Source organism: Protomyctophum parallelum (assembly GCF_964188405.1).
Source record: "Protomyctophum parallelum genome assembly, chromosome: 7".
Taxonomy (NCBI): domain Eukaryota; kingdom Metazoa; phylum Chordata; class Actinopteri; order Myctophiformes; family Myctophidae; genus Protomyctophum; species Protomyctophum parallelum.
Genome location: NC_139705.1, coordinates 16,248,695 through 16,263,188, shown reverse-complemented (window position 1 = coordinate 16,263,188; position 14,494 = coordinate 16,248,695). Strand labels below are relative to the sequence as shown.

The window sequence follows — 14,494 nt, the reverse complement described above, 5'->3', positions numbered from 1 at the left end:
TACTGAAAATAGCCGATCTACAAGGTCACTCACAACGTGTCGCAAAGTGACACATTATGACAACACAACACAACACAACACAGCACAGCACAGCACAGCACAGCACAGCACAGCACAGCACAGCACAGCACAGCAACGCAACGCAACGCAACACAAAGAGAATGTCACTTATACCACCACTATGGTAATAAAAGCTAAATTATAATGAAGCATTGATATCACTGTGATGTCAGAGTGGATAGATAGTGACATGATAAATGTCTCTGTGTGTGTGTGTGTGTGTGTGTGTGTGTGTGTGTGTGTGTGTGTGTGTGTGTGTGTGTGTGTGTGTGTGTGAGGAGAGTACAGCGGTGTGCACAGAGGTCCACCGACCACCACTGCTGCCTTCCCTTGCCCCTCCTGTGACAAAGCCTGCGGATCAAGCATCGGTCTGAACAGCCACCTGGCTAGACGACAGACACAACAATAATCATCTAATAAACTATATTTGGAGCAACGTCATCATCGACATCGATGGACTGCCATAGGCAAGTGTGTGTGTGTGTGTGTGTGTGTGTGTGTGTGTGTGTGTGTGTGTGTGTGTGTGTGTGTGTGTGTGTGTGTGCGTGTGTGTGCGTGTGTGTGTGTGCATGCGTGCGTGCGTGTCTTCTAACCATCTAACCATTTTAAAAGGGGGTGGGATTTGTCCAACCCTCAATAGCTGAGACTCTCATACACACAAGACATTGATATGAACGGGACATTCAGTTCTCTGGTTGACCACGCAGAGAGAGGTGAGCTGTTTTAACTTTTTTTATCTACAATATTAAGGAAGCATCAGAGCAGTTTAAAGGCAAATTCATGTAATTAATGCATGCTTATTGGGGGAAAAGCTGAAACATAAAAACTGTTTCATCCACTGTTTTATTTTATTTTTAGGTCTATCACTGCCCCCCGCAGGGTAAATAGAAGTACTGTGATAAAACGTGGCATCATGTATCTTTGTTTTGCCATTTCAGGTCTCTCACAGCAACGTGAACGTGATGGATCCTTTTAAGCTCTTCGGGTCGAATGAGTACGAAGGCTATGTGTCTGAGGACTACGAGTCTGAAGCCAACGATGATTGGTTTTATAACCTCTTACATTTCCTCAACATCATGTGCATCGTCGTTTACAGTCTGGCCTTTGTCTTTGGCGCGTTGGGGAACGGACTCGTCATCTGGGCGACGGGCTTCAAACTGAAGAAAACCATGAACACCGTTTGGTTCCTCAACCTCGCCGTGGCCGACCTCCTCTACATCGCCTTCCTGCCAATGTCTGTGATGTGGAAAGTGGGCCACTGGCCGTTAGGCAAGTTCATGTGCAAACTATACTATACCAGCAATTTTCTGGCCATGTATGCCAGCGTCTATGTTCTGGTGGTTATGAGCGTCGACAGGTGTGTTTCTGTGGTGTGGCCAGTGTGGGCCCAGCACCACCGCAGCGTGAGGAAGGCTTCTTACGTCAGTGTGGGTGTCTGGGTTCTGTCCCAGATCCTCAGCTCCCCTGAGTTCATCTTGTCGGACACTGAACCCTACCCCAATGACGACAACCCCGGGAACTACTCCCGCTGCGTGATGAACTATGGGCTCTCTGATGCCGATCAATCCCCTGCCGTGGTTCAGCTTAGGCAGTTTCGTGAACAGACCATTGCCGTCTCGAACTTGCTCCTTGGGTATGGGGTCCCTCTCGCCATCATCGTGTCCTGCTATGTCATCATCCACCGACTCAGGAGGAATCGCTCGCCGGCCGGCCACTCACAGGGTCGGCCATTCAGAACCACAGCAGCTGTCATCGCCTCCTTCTTCCTCTGCTTCCCTCTCTATCACATCATGGAAATCATCTACACTGTGTCTCCAGACAAGTCAGAACTAAAGCTTCTTTGGGTCTGGGTTAACATAGGCATCTGCCTGGAGGCTCTCTACCACTGCCTCAACCCGCTGCTGTATGTGCCAGGACTGGGTCAGGACTTCAAGAAGAAAGCCCGCAAGTCCATCCTCTGTGTGCTGGAGAGAGCCTTCACTGAAGAGGAGCCTCCCTCCAACCCCTCCACAAACCTTTCCCTTCCTGAGGCAGAATAGATTTAGCCTTAATGTATTAGCCTCACATAGCCAGCCTTCATCTGTCTTTGCAATGCATATTGCCCCAGGCAGATTTAGTCCAACCAGACTTGTCTGGAACCAGGCTATAACCAACCAGGGCCCAATATTCAAATATTGGGCGGGACATTGCAACAAAAATAAATATAATACTGAGAGGGACGAGACTAATATAATTGCAGTGGTATTAGCATTGCTACGCGAGGCTAGACATGTACGTATAACCTCAGTACTGGGCCTGAGCAATTTGAGCAATTTTGACCTGAAACTGCATTATGAGGTATCAACGGACGGTGGAAAAGTTGGAAAACGTACTAATTTCTCACAACAGAGACATTATCAAATGAAACTCAATGAGAGAGAAACAGAGTCACATAAACATACCCATGGCCTGTGAACCTGGCTGTGCCAATATATCACAATGCAATGCATACATTGTACTTGAACATGAAGACCAGTAATATGACCTGAAATATGTAGTATGCACAATTACAGTCACATAATAATGTACCTTTTACTCCACTATACAATTTTTTGAAAACTTTAGTTACAAGTTACTATGAAGATTTTGAATATTATTACAAAACATACATTAACCAGTGACCCTGGCCTATAATACTTTGGCTTTTTACTAACGAACTCTGATGCTTTAATTAATAAAAAAGTGCAGCTTGCAAGCATAAGTGAACGTTGCGCAGAAAGGCACTTCTCTGTTTGTGATGCCTTACTGTAATTTAGAAGCATGATGCTAGGTTCTGTCTAAATATCTGGTATCCTGCCGTTTCAATGGACAGATTTTTTGATTTTTTACAATCGCGTATTGTTTACATTGGGGGTCTTATATGTTTTTCAGGCCGAGGACCACTTAGCTGAGATGAAGTTCAACAAACCCGGATTTGGCTCAAACAAGGGATTAAATTAATTTAGCTAATGTGGAACGCCCTGCAATGGAGCCTGGAACGGCTGCAATTTGAAACTGGCCCCTGTAAAAAAAGAAATCAGAGTCTCCCCCCCATACCCCTTTTCCCCAACTATAGCCTACATGTTTTTCCCTTTTTTTTTAGTTTTTCCTTTTACTTATGATGATTTTCTGTTTTTCTTTTAAATAGAAGTGTATATTTGTACATCTTTAAGTGGTGAATTGAAAATGGAGGACCCTGATGTAAACAAGTCTTAGTTCTTTTCATGGTTCCATCCTGAAAGTAGATGTTTTTGTATTGACTTTCGTTTGAAATGTACCCAGTCTACATATTGTGAAATAAAATGTCCAATCAATCAATGAAGCGGGGACCCCCCCACTACATACAACATATTGTATAAATTGTGTTGCAGATTAAATTTCCACAGATTTTGTTTTGTTGGTTATGGTATTTGTTTCTCGTTATCTTTTCAATGAATGTGTTGGATTCATGTTATTGTGTATTGTATATTGTTGTATTTGCCCTGCACTTAAACCCTATAAATACTAAACTTGACATTTGGCATTGGCACAGTACTTGGTCTGCTCTTTTTTCCCCTCCACACCAACCTTTCTAAACAATTTCCAAAAAGTTGAGCTGCGATGCATTCATTGCATTGTGAGCTTGTAGATCTGCTATTTTTGGCAAATGATCCCATCAGAATAGGGATGCTAGGGACGGGTTCATGTGGTTAAAGCTATACTGTAACGTTTTCAATAAAACAAAAGTTTAATTTCGCATGAGCTCTTAAAAGGGGTATTTCACTTTCAAAATAACTTTGACATTTTATCATCTACTTATGTGAACACCCCAGACAGTTTTTAAGTTGCTTCATTCAATATCTTTATTTAGATATTTGATATTCATTTTAGCTGCATGCCCTACCCTACCCCCTTTTGAACCCATTCAAACTCCACTTTAACCATGTTAAACTTAACTAGGTGACTGTTTCAGCACCATGGACAGTGCAAGGTCCCTAGAAAATTAGTAACAATTTAATCATTTTAACCCTAATTTATTTATACTCCAGCAATTTAAATATATCTGATCCACAAGGTGAGGCTGTACACTGTCTGTTTTTTTTATATATAAATTTGAATAATACATTTGAGTTTAGAAATGAGAAAAGCTTGTTGATATTAAACAAGCAATAAAATCTTGAACATTTGACAGTAAACGTCATACATTTTACTACATCTAGAAGGTTACGATATCACAACTATTAGAAACAAGTTCACTGTGGACTGTGGACCACAAGTTCAAGTTCACATCTCTCTATAAGTAACTAGACTATAACCACAGTCTGTGGTTAGAGATTTATAAACTCCTGTACACTAGATGGCGGCAAAGAGAGGGTTTCTTATATCAGCACCAAACCTCAACATTTCAAACTCGTTGACTCAGAGCGCCTGCTTTTGATTGGTCACCTAGCAACACAGTCAGACGGTCATCGTCACTTGTTGTGCTGCAGACAGTGAAACATGGCTGCTTCCATCAGGAGAGCTGCCCACGACATCGAGACGCGGAGCCGCACGGACGACGTGTTGCTGTCGGACGGAGGCATCGACTTCACGTCGCTGCTGCTGTCCCAGCCCGTCCTGCAGGGCCTGTCCGCGGCGGGCTTCCACAAGCCCTCTCCCATCCAGCTCAAAGCCATCCCGCTGGGACGATGTGGACTCGGTGAGTCGAGTCTCGAGTCGTGACTCCTTTGAGTTTGACACTCATTCATTCAACAGTGGTGGAAAAAGTACTCACAAATTGTACTTGTACTTGAGTACAGTACTTGAGAGTAAATGTATTGAGTTACTTGACACCACCGAAAGACATTCCTATACCTGATTGTATAAAACCAGTGGGGTTTCAAACTTTTTCATGGCTTGTTTTTCTGTAAGTTGCTTGCAAATATATTTAGACTAGCTGTACGCTGCCCTAGGAATTGCTAGAATGTCTGATCTTACATTATCCATGTATTGTATTCCCAAATACACAACACAAGCCATCGGTCCCATCCGCGTGGCGTGGTTAGCAGAGTGACATGATGCAGCACGTCATACATATTATAGTTCTCCGTACGGCTTTGTACAATGTACTCACCCAATAATGAATTCCTCAGACTTGGAGTCAGATATGTCCTCTATATAGTTTCATATCCATTTCAAAGTTCTGACAGAAAGCTGCACAGTGCACAAGGACGACATTCTGTCCTGACGAGGGGCCCTGAATGATTGCAGGACTTAACATATCAAAACTTCCTTTGGGAATCACAACAGGTGCGAGTAATTAATCCCACTTCCTGGTCAATGTGTGATGTCGTCTGGGCTGATCAGATCAGAACTACAAGCTTGCACGTTTTGAGCTGGTATATTTTATTTGCCATGAAGTGGTCATTTTGATGCCATATATTTATTATTTTACCGGGGGACCCCTAGAACCCCCCCCAACGACACCATGGGGGGCTTTGAGACTGTGTTAAACGATGATGAACTGGGAGCGTACTACCGTACCATTGCACCTCTATACCTCGACAGCTTGGGTTATCCTATACAAAATTAATAGAATCAAATCCTGTCCATGATTCAATTTTGTGTGTGTGTGTGTGTGTGTGTGTGTGTGTGTGTGTGTGTGTGCATGTGCGTGCGTGCGTGCGTGCATGCGAGCAAAATACTAACTTCATCCATTTGTTCCAGATTTGATAGTACAAGCCAAGTCTGGCACAGGGAAGACATGCGTGTTCTCCACCATCGCACTGGACTCTCTGGTTCTGGAAAACGCCACAACGCAGGTGAGGTCAACACAACTGTAAGGATATTCATTAAATCATGACTGCTTGTCATAAATGGACACTTTGACACTGACACAGGCGGAGTCGGGGATTGAACCGGGAACCTTCTGATTCCCGTCTGAAGAACGAGAGGAGGAATTGAGCAAGAATAATGTTGATTGAGTTACTCTGCTGCCCATCAGAAGTTGTGTGACGAGTTTTGACCCGGTTAGAAATATGTCTAAAGTCTAAACATGATAGTTACGTACAGTATGTACTAACATAGTGGAGCTGTGATGGCCTGCTAGGTGAAACTAGAATGTCTTGTTTACAGTTTGATATGCCTGTCCAAATTGTCCATTTCCAAACCCAATAGCTTCATCGTTATTAGTTGTTAGTTGCAGATTGGCACACTATCTGTACACTACAACACTGTACAGACTGTACACTACACCACTGTACAGACTGCTAGCAATGTAATAAACCAAAAGAGTACAACGATGAACTGTAAAGTGATTGTTCTTGCATTGCTCTGCCTCATAGTACAGTACATGACTGATCTGGCTCATAGTACAGTACATGACTGCTCTGGCTCATAGTACAGTACAGTACATGACTGAAAGAGAAAACACTCTGTCTTCAAATGCAAGAAGAAATGTAACAAAATATTGAATGTGAATATAATAAAGTTTGGGTTTTCTTTTCACCTGTAGGTCCTAGTGCTGGCTCCTACACGTGAGATAGCTGTGCAGATCCATGCGGTGGTGATGGCCATAGGAAGCTGCATGGAGGGACTGCAGTGTCACGTCTTCATAGGGGGGACTGCAGTGAGCCAGGACAAAATCAACCTGAAGAAGTGTCACGTGGCTGTGGGATCTCCAGGTCAGTGTTTGGACATGGATGGAACAATCGTTTTTTTTTTCTTTCGCTGTCAGTTGATGCTTCATATCCATATGAGTCAAACGGCCTGTTTTGATCATAGTACATTATTTGTTTTGATCATTGTCAGTCATTCCTACTGTATATTTGTTGTTTGTGATTTCTGCCCTGTGCAATCTTCGTTTACAAATCCTAAAACGCAATTTATGTATTTTTCTCCATCAAGTCATTAATCACAATTATTTGTATGACAATCAGAACTTCGTGATTGGGACAGCCCCTAGCAAACATTCACATTATCTTTGCTGCTAAAACCTGTTGCTGAATGTTTCATAGCGTTGGTGTTTGTCCTGGTTTTGTTTTCAGGGCGTATCAAGCAACTGATTGAGTTGGGGATGTTGTCTACAGCCAGCATCAGAATGTTTGTCTTGGATGAAGCAGATAAACTGTTGGAAGAGGGCAGTTTCCAGGAACAGATCAAGTATGACGCACACTTTTTTAGCATGACTTTATTTTTGTTAACTGGTACCCTATGGCACGGACACGCACGCATGCACGCACACACACACACACACACACACACACACACACACACACACACACACACACACACACTAATGCACCATTTCTCTCCAGTTGGATCTTCTCTTCGCTGCCAATGAACAAACAGATGCTTGCACTCTCCGCCACCTACCCAGAATCCCTTGCTCAGCACCTTGCTCGGTACATGAGAGAACCTACCTTTGTCAGACTCAACCCCAGTGACCCAGGACTCAAAGGTAACGGCCATTCCACGGTCAGATGTACATGTCCTCATAATAATTATAAAGTGCGGTCTGGGGACCTCCGAGGGTCCTTGAGGTGGTTCCAGGGGGTCGCCATCGAAATGAATGAATATAACATCAAAATCAGTTTAACCACTTCAACCCCATGTTATACTATTTAAAAGAATAGCCAATCTAAAAGCGCTGTAAGCTTGTAACATTGTGAACAAGTTTGGAATTACTTTGAACCATTTTAAACACAAATCGTTTCTCAGGGGAACCCTGGCACAAAATCCTTTCCGTGGCCAATTGAGGGTCATTGATGCATTTATGAGTTTGCTTGAATGAAGATTGTATTTGTTATGTTTCCCCTTCTAGGTTTGAAGCAGTATTACAAGCTGGTGCAGTCCCATGGCCTACCTCATAAAGTATTCGAAGAGAAGGTGATGCATTTGCTGGAGCTGTTCAGTAAAATACCGTTCAACCAAGCCCTCGTCTTCTCCAACTTACACTCAAGGTGACACTGTTCATTCCATCTCATACTTTACAGAAATATTGTAAAGAAAGCCAAAACCGAAACCGAAAAAAACAAGACATTTGTTTTGACTTGGAATGGGTATATGTTGAATTAATACGGTGTACAATTTTACTAAAAGAAATGTGCCTTTCACACACTACTTGAAATTTAGCTTATACATAATACATAGCAAATATAATTTCCCTGCCATTTAACACCATCTGGCCACTTAGCCCTGGCAACAGTAAAATAAGTGGAGATATAGAACGGAAAGCAGGTGCACTTCCTCTGGATACTGCCCTCGGTCATAAACCACAAGTGGATATTATGTCAGCTGTGTTTGCGAAAAAGGTTGATTCGTTCATATATAAATTAATAATAATCCCATATTTATTTGTGTTCTCACAGGGCTCAGCACCTGGCAGACATCCTATCCTCTAAAGGCCTACCTGCTGTCTGTATTTCAGGTGTGTGTGTGTGTGTGTGTGTGTGCGTGTGTGTGCGCACTGATGTTGCTTGCTTTTTGCATTTGGGGACTTCTCGTTACTTTTCAGAAAATTGTGTGTTTTCCAATGGAGCCAATGTAGTTATTATTTAATGATGTTGCTTGCATTTTGCATTTGGGGACTACTCGTTACTTTTCAGAAAATTGTGTGTATTCCTATGTAGCCAATGTAGTTATTATTTAGTCACAAGCTCTTCTTAATCCTTTTCATTGGTTCAATATATTTATATAATGTGTGAATATATTGACATGGTCCATACAGGAGGCCTGAGTCAGGACCAGAGACTGGAGGCCATGTCCAAACTGAAACAGTACCAGTGCAGAGTGCTCATCTCCACTGACCTGGTGAGACACACACACACGCACACACACAATCATCCTGCATTACATCACAAAGAAGTCTAACGATAAAATAAAAGCGCTCCCTCATTTTACCACATCTATATTTGAATATTATTATTATATGGTCAATGCCAAATAAATAGCTGAACAGTGCCTCCCGGTGGCTCACCTGGTAAGAGCACCTACTGTACCACATAAATAAGATTATAATCCTTCTTACAGTTGGCCCAGGCCCCAGGGTCCTTCACTGTCTCTCTGTTCACTGTCTCTATTGAAAATAAGTTGAAAAAACTTGCTGTTCTCTCCCCCAGACTGCCAGGGGCATCGATGCCGAGAAGGTCAACCTGGTCATCAACCTGGACGTGCCAAAGGACTGGGAGACGTACATGCACCGCATCGGACGGGCCGGCCGCTTTGGTCAGTCAAAGATGTTTTTGTTGTATTTGTGCAATGACAAGTGAAGGCATTCTGATTCAGTCCTACGTGCCTGTTGATGATTTTCAAAGTTTTTATTTCAAGGAACCCCGGTTTGTATTAACCCATTAAAACTTGAGGCAGATTCTAGAAATGCCTTCTAAATCAATACAAATAGGCTGAAATAGCAAAAGTTGCAGATCTACAAGCTCAAAACGCGTTGTTTTGTGGATGTTACGAGCTTGTAGATCTGCTACTTTTGATGCTTTTGTGTGACGCTGTAGTATCAAGTAGGGCGTCAATATACGAAAAAGTTAAAATATGGAGATAAGAGGTTTCTGCAACAGCCTTGCTCATCAGAGTCTATAGTTCTTTAATTAAATGGTGAATTTATATAGCGCTTTTATCCAATAAAGTGCTATACATAGATTGTGCATTACATTCCTCCATTCACACACAAATTCATACACCGATGGCGGCGGAAACCATGCACATTGGGAGCAATTAGGGGTTCAGAGTCTTGCTCAAGGACACATCGACACTAACTCTGGGGGAGCCCGGGATCGAACTGGGAACCTTGCTGTTCCCATCTGGCTGCTCTACCAGCCGCTCCACCCCTGAGCCACTGCTAGTTCCCCTTAGGGATTAGAGACTGTGTGCGCCGTGCACGTTCTGTCCCAGGCCACCTAATGCATGTCCCCTCCACCAACTGTCTCTGTTCTGTCCCAGGCCACCTAATGCATGTCCCCTCCACCAACTGTCTCTGTTCTGTCCCAGGCCACATAATGCATGTCCCCTCCATCAACTGTCTCTGTTCTGTCCCAGGCCACCTAATGCATGTCCCCTCCACCAACTGTCTCTGTTCTGTCCCAGGCCACCTAATGCATGTCCCCTCCATCCACTGTCTCTGTTCTGTCCCAGGCCACATAATGCATGTCCCCTCCACCAACTGTCTCTGTTCTGTCCCAGGCCACCTAATGCATGTCCCCTCCATCAACTGTCTCTGTTCTGTCCCAGGCCACCTAATGCATGTCCCCTCCACCAACTGTCTCTGTTCTGTCCCAGGCCACCTAATGCATGTCCCCTCCACCAACTGTCTCTGTTTTGTCCCAGGCCACCTAATGCATGTCCCCTCCACCAACTGTCTCTGTTCTGTCCCAGGCCACCTAATGCATGTCCCCTCCATCAACTGTCTCTGTTCTGTCCCAGGCCACCTAATGCATGTCCCCTCCATCAACTGTCTCTGTTCTGTCCCAGGCCACATAATGCATGTCCCCTCCATCAACTGTCTCTGTTCTGTCCCAGGCCACATAATGCATGTCCCCTCCATCAACTGTCTCTGTTCTGTCCCAGGCCACATAATGCATGTCCCCTCCATCAACTGTCTCTGTCAAGTTTAGGTTCTAAAATAAAGTGTTGTTTAACTCTTTGTTGACAGGTACTCAGGGGCTGTGTGACCAGAATACTGTTGTTTGATTGATTGATTGAATACTTTATTGGCAGAAATGTAATCGGTACAGGGTACAGTCAAACACGTCCAAAGGGATCACTGAAAGAAGTCCTTGCGGTCTTGTTTCCATTCAGGTCCTGGGTATTCAATTCATCATCAATGTTTAACTCTTTGTTGACAGGTACTCAGGGGCTGGCAGTGACCTACTGTTTAACTCTTGGTTGACAGGTACTCAGGGGCTGGCAGTGACCTACTGTTTAACTCTTTGTTGACAGGTACTCAGGGGCTGGCAGTGACCTACTGTTTAACTCTTGGTTGACAGGTACTCAGGGGCTGGTAGTGACCTACTGTTTAACTCTTGGTTGACAGGTACTCAGGGGCTGGCAGTGACCTACTGTTTTACTCTTGGTTGACAGGTACTCAGGGGCTGGCAGTGACCTACTGTTTTACTCTTTGTTGACAGGTACTCAGGGGCTGGCAGTGACCTACTGTTTTACTCTTTGTTGACAGGTACTCAGGGGCTGGCAGTGACCTACTGTTTTACTCTTTGTTGACAGGTACTCAGGGGCTGGCAGTGACCTACTGTTTTACTCTTTGTTGACAGGTACTCAGGGGCTGGCAGTGACCTACTGTTTAACTCTTTGTTGACAGGTACTCAGGGGCTGGCAGTGACCTACTGTTTTACTCTTTGTTGACAGGTACTCAGGGGCTGGCAGTGACCTACTGTTTAACTCTTTGTTGACAGGTACTCAGGGGCTGGCAGTGACCTACTGTTTAACTCTTTGTTGACAGGTACTCAGGGGCTGGCAGTGACCTACTGTTTAACTCTTTGTTGACAGGTACTCAGGGGCTGGCAGTGACCTACTGTTTTACTCTTTGTTGACAGGTACTCAGGGGCTGGCAGTGACCTACTGTTTAACTCTTTGTTGACAGGTACTCAGGGGCTGGCAGTGACCTACTGTTTAACTCTTTGTTGACAGGTACTCAGGGGCTGGCAGTGACCTACTGTTGCCACGGTGAGGAGGAGAACCAGATGATGGCCATTGCTCAGAAGTGCAGCCTGCGTCTGTCGGTGCTCCCATGTGAGTCTCTGTCTGCGGGACGGTCACATGCTGTCTGTTGGTCCTCTTTTACCCATTCAAACGTGAGGCCGATTCTACAAAGGCCTTCTAAATCAGTAGTTCTTAAACTTACAAAGTTTCATTCAGTAACAGGAGCCTCTCTGTCTCTCCAGCCATTTAGTAAAACAGAAACTGAAATCTCTGTTCGGGATACCAATTTTATCAGGAGAAATTACTGACAAATGGCAATGATTACTATTCAGAATATACAGCTTTAACGTTTCCCCCCCAAAAAACGTTTAGATTTTACCAAAAAACATCACCTTTCAATTATAATTCACTTGAAAGTTTTCCAATTCAAACCATTCTTTTATTTGTATTTTTACCGCTGTGAATCTATTTCTCGTGTACATTTAGACAATTGAATTTCAATGACACCACTGTTCCTCCCTCCCCGTGTCCCCCCCAAGCCCCCATAGAGCCTGGCCTGATGGAAGAGGTGTGTGACTGGGGAGTCACCGTAGAGGCCTCCACCCCAGGGGACAAGCTGTTCCCCAAAATGGAGAAGAGGAGACGGGCCAAGGCTGAGGTCCTGGCCCCTGTCAGGGACCAGGGAGCCAAGGCTGAGGTCCTGGTCCATGCCACCGCCCCCGCCAGGGACCAGGGAACCGTCAATGCTAATCCTGAGGTAGGACTGTCACATTTAGTACACAATCGCCCGATCGCAGTTATACGAGATAATCGCAATTATTGTTGAATTATAGTCAGAATTAGTGTACATTTATGTATTGAAAAACGAGTAATAATTTTAAAAGAATAATGGCTAAAATGTTTTTTAAAGTTGGAATTGTTGAACATTTATTTTCATACTTGCTATTGTCATATGTATATATATATATATTACAAAGCCTAAAAGGCTAACGATATGTAATTATTATTGATATGTTCGATGCCAACAATACAATTAAATCATTCATCGTAATCATTTGTGTGACTATTAATTGTCAACTACAATTTGTTGATGGTTACATAGGACCATGGTTCCAGCCAGCCAGCACAGAGTCGGCCTACCCACAATGCAGCAGCGAAGTGCGAGGCCAAACCTCGAAGAGCACCTCCAGCCAAGGACACGCCCCCTGCCGCCGCCGCCCCGCCCCCCACTCGCAAGGAGCTGCAGGACTCACTGCCCAAAATCCCTCCGCTCAGCTCCTTCAAGACTCAGAGGTCAAGGTTCGTGACCTTGGAGGAGGCGGAGCTGGACTTCCAGAGTTTCATCACCACGGGGCTGGGGAGGTCGGTGGAGGTCATCAGGCAGTTCAGAGGTCAAGGTCAAGGAGAGGGAAACGGCCCCAACGAGCAGACCGAGACGCACATGCTCCACAGTGACTGCGAGCGGCCGCTCACGCGAGTGAGCAAGAATAGCATGCGCCCCCCGCTGCACGAGAAACACTCCCCTGTAAAGACCACCTCCGATCTTTCAATTCCCGCCGCGGCCTTGAGTTCTTCGAGCTCTTGTTCAGACATGGAAGAGAGCGTATATCAGACCAAAGACGATGGACGCGGAGCGGTCGCTCCACCGCAGACTGAAACGAGCGTGGGAAAACCGACCCAGGCAGCTTCCACGAGACCCAAAGACCTTAAACGTTCTTCTGTGCCTGACGTCCGTCATCAGACGGACCCCGCATCGGAGGAGGGGAGCGACCTTTCTTCACCCAGCTTTGCCCCGAGCGAGCGAACCGACACCACGGCCTCGCCGCAGACCGCTCGAGCCGAACGGAGGGACGTGAGCAGAGCGACTGCGAGAGAGAGGAAGGTGCTGGAGAAGAGAGGGAATCGACGACGACAGAAGGGAAGGGATGATGCACCGATGGAAGAAGAGCCTCAGCAGCAGGAGGAAGAGGAGGAAGAGGAGGAGTGGAGTAATGAGAGCTACTGGAGAGCGTACTACAGAGCCTGGGAGGACTGCTATGCCTCCATGGCCTCCTCTCACCACCACGACTATCACAGCTACTACAGCGTAGCTCACAACTGGATGGCAGCCTACCGTATGAATGCTGTCTATATGAAAGAAATGCTCAAACATTAATTCCCTTTGGCACTGGTCCTCGACGGCGGGTCCCGGCGGGACCAAGGGGTCCAACTGGACACTGAGCCAGAGTCTGTAGTTACAGGTCGGTCAATTTGGTGCCATTTGTACTCTCTTGGAGTTGAACACTGAGGGTTTTACGGTGTGTATTTTGGTGTCCGGGAGATGAGATATTGTGTCAAATGGGGGTCGGTGGCCCTAATGCATATCAAAGGCATCAAACCATCAAAGCCATCAAACCTTTGCTACTGAATGCATCCAAACCTGTGTTCTTATTACAATTTACTTGCTATTGTGTTTAATTTAGGATATACGTACATATTATAATTTTGCTTATCCATCCATAGAAACCAATAGGCTATTATAGTAGTTATGTCAAGCTGTTTTTCTGTTTTTCTTTTTTTTTTTTTTTTTTTTTGTATATGTTTTTTGTTTCTTCTGTTTTTTGTTTTCATTGATTCGTATGTTTTACTTGTGTTTGATCATTTATTATTATTTGGTGTAAAAAAAAGGCTTGCATGTTTTTTTGTATTTAGTACTGAAATGATAGCTAAACACGCTAATTTTTGCTATAATCCTTCTGGAATGATCGGGATACAACTCGAGCAAATATGGAGTACATTTTGATTGAAAATAAAG

General features: G+C 44.6%; 2 protein-coding genes across 2 annotated transcripts; both read left to right on the top strand.

Annotated features, from left to right (window-relative positions):
• The first annotated feature begins 755 nt into the window (after nt 1-755).
• Nucleotides 756-3,607, top strand: LOC310861619 (fMet-Leu-Phe receptor-like). The gene is made up of 2 exons (XM_083769140.1): nt 756-773; nt 999-3,607. The coding sequence occupies exon 2, from the start codon at nt 1,023-1,025 to the stop codon at nt 2,097-2,099; it is 1,077 nt and encodes a 358-aa protein (XP_083625266.1). The 5' UTR covers nt 756-773; nt 999-1,022; the 3' UTR covers nt 2,100-3,607.
• Nucleotides 3,608-4,548: 941 nt separating this feature from the next.
• ddx20 (DEAD (Asp-Glu-Ala-Asp) box polypeptide 20) lies at nt 4,549-14,209 on the top strand. The gene is made up of 12 exons (XM_083768475.1): nt 4,549-4,756; nt 5,764-5,858; nt 6,551-6,719; nt 7,083-7,197; nt 7,353-7,495; nt 7,859-7,997; nt 8,406-8,464; nt 8,765-8,847; nt 9,156-9,261; nt 11,689-11,790; nt 12,240-12,457; nt 12,803-14,209. The coding sequence occupies exons 1-12, from the start codon at nt 4,558-4,560 to the stop codon at nt 13,853-13,855; spliced, it is 2,481 nt and encodes an 826-aa protein (XP_083624601.1). The 5' UTR covers nt 4,549-4,557; the 3' UTR covers nt 13,856-14,209.
• The last annotated feature ends 285 nt before the right edge of the window (nt 14,210-14,494 follow it).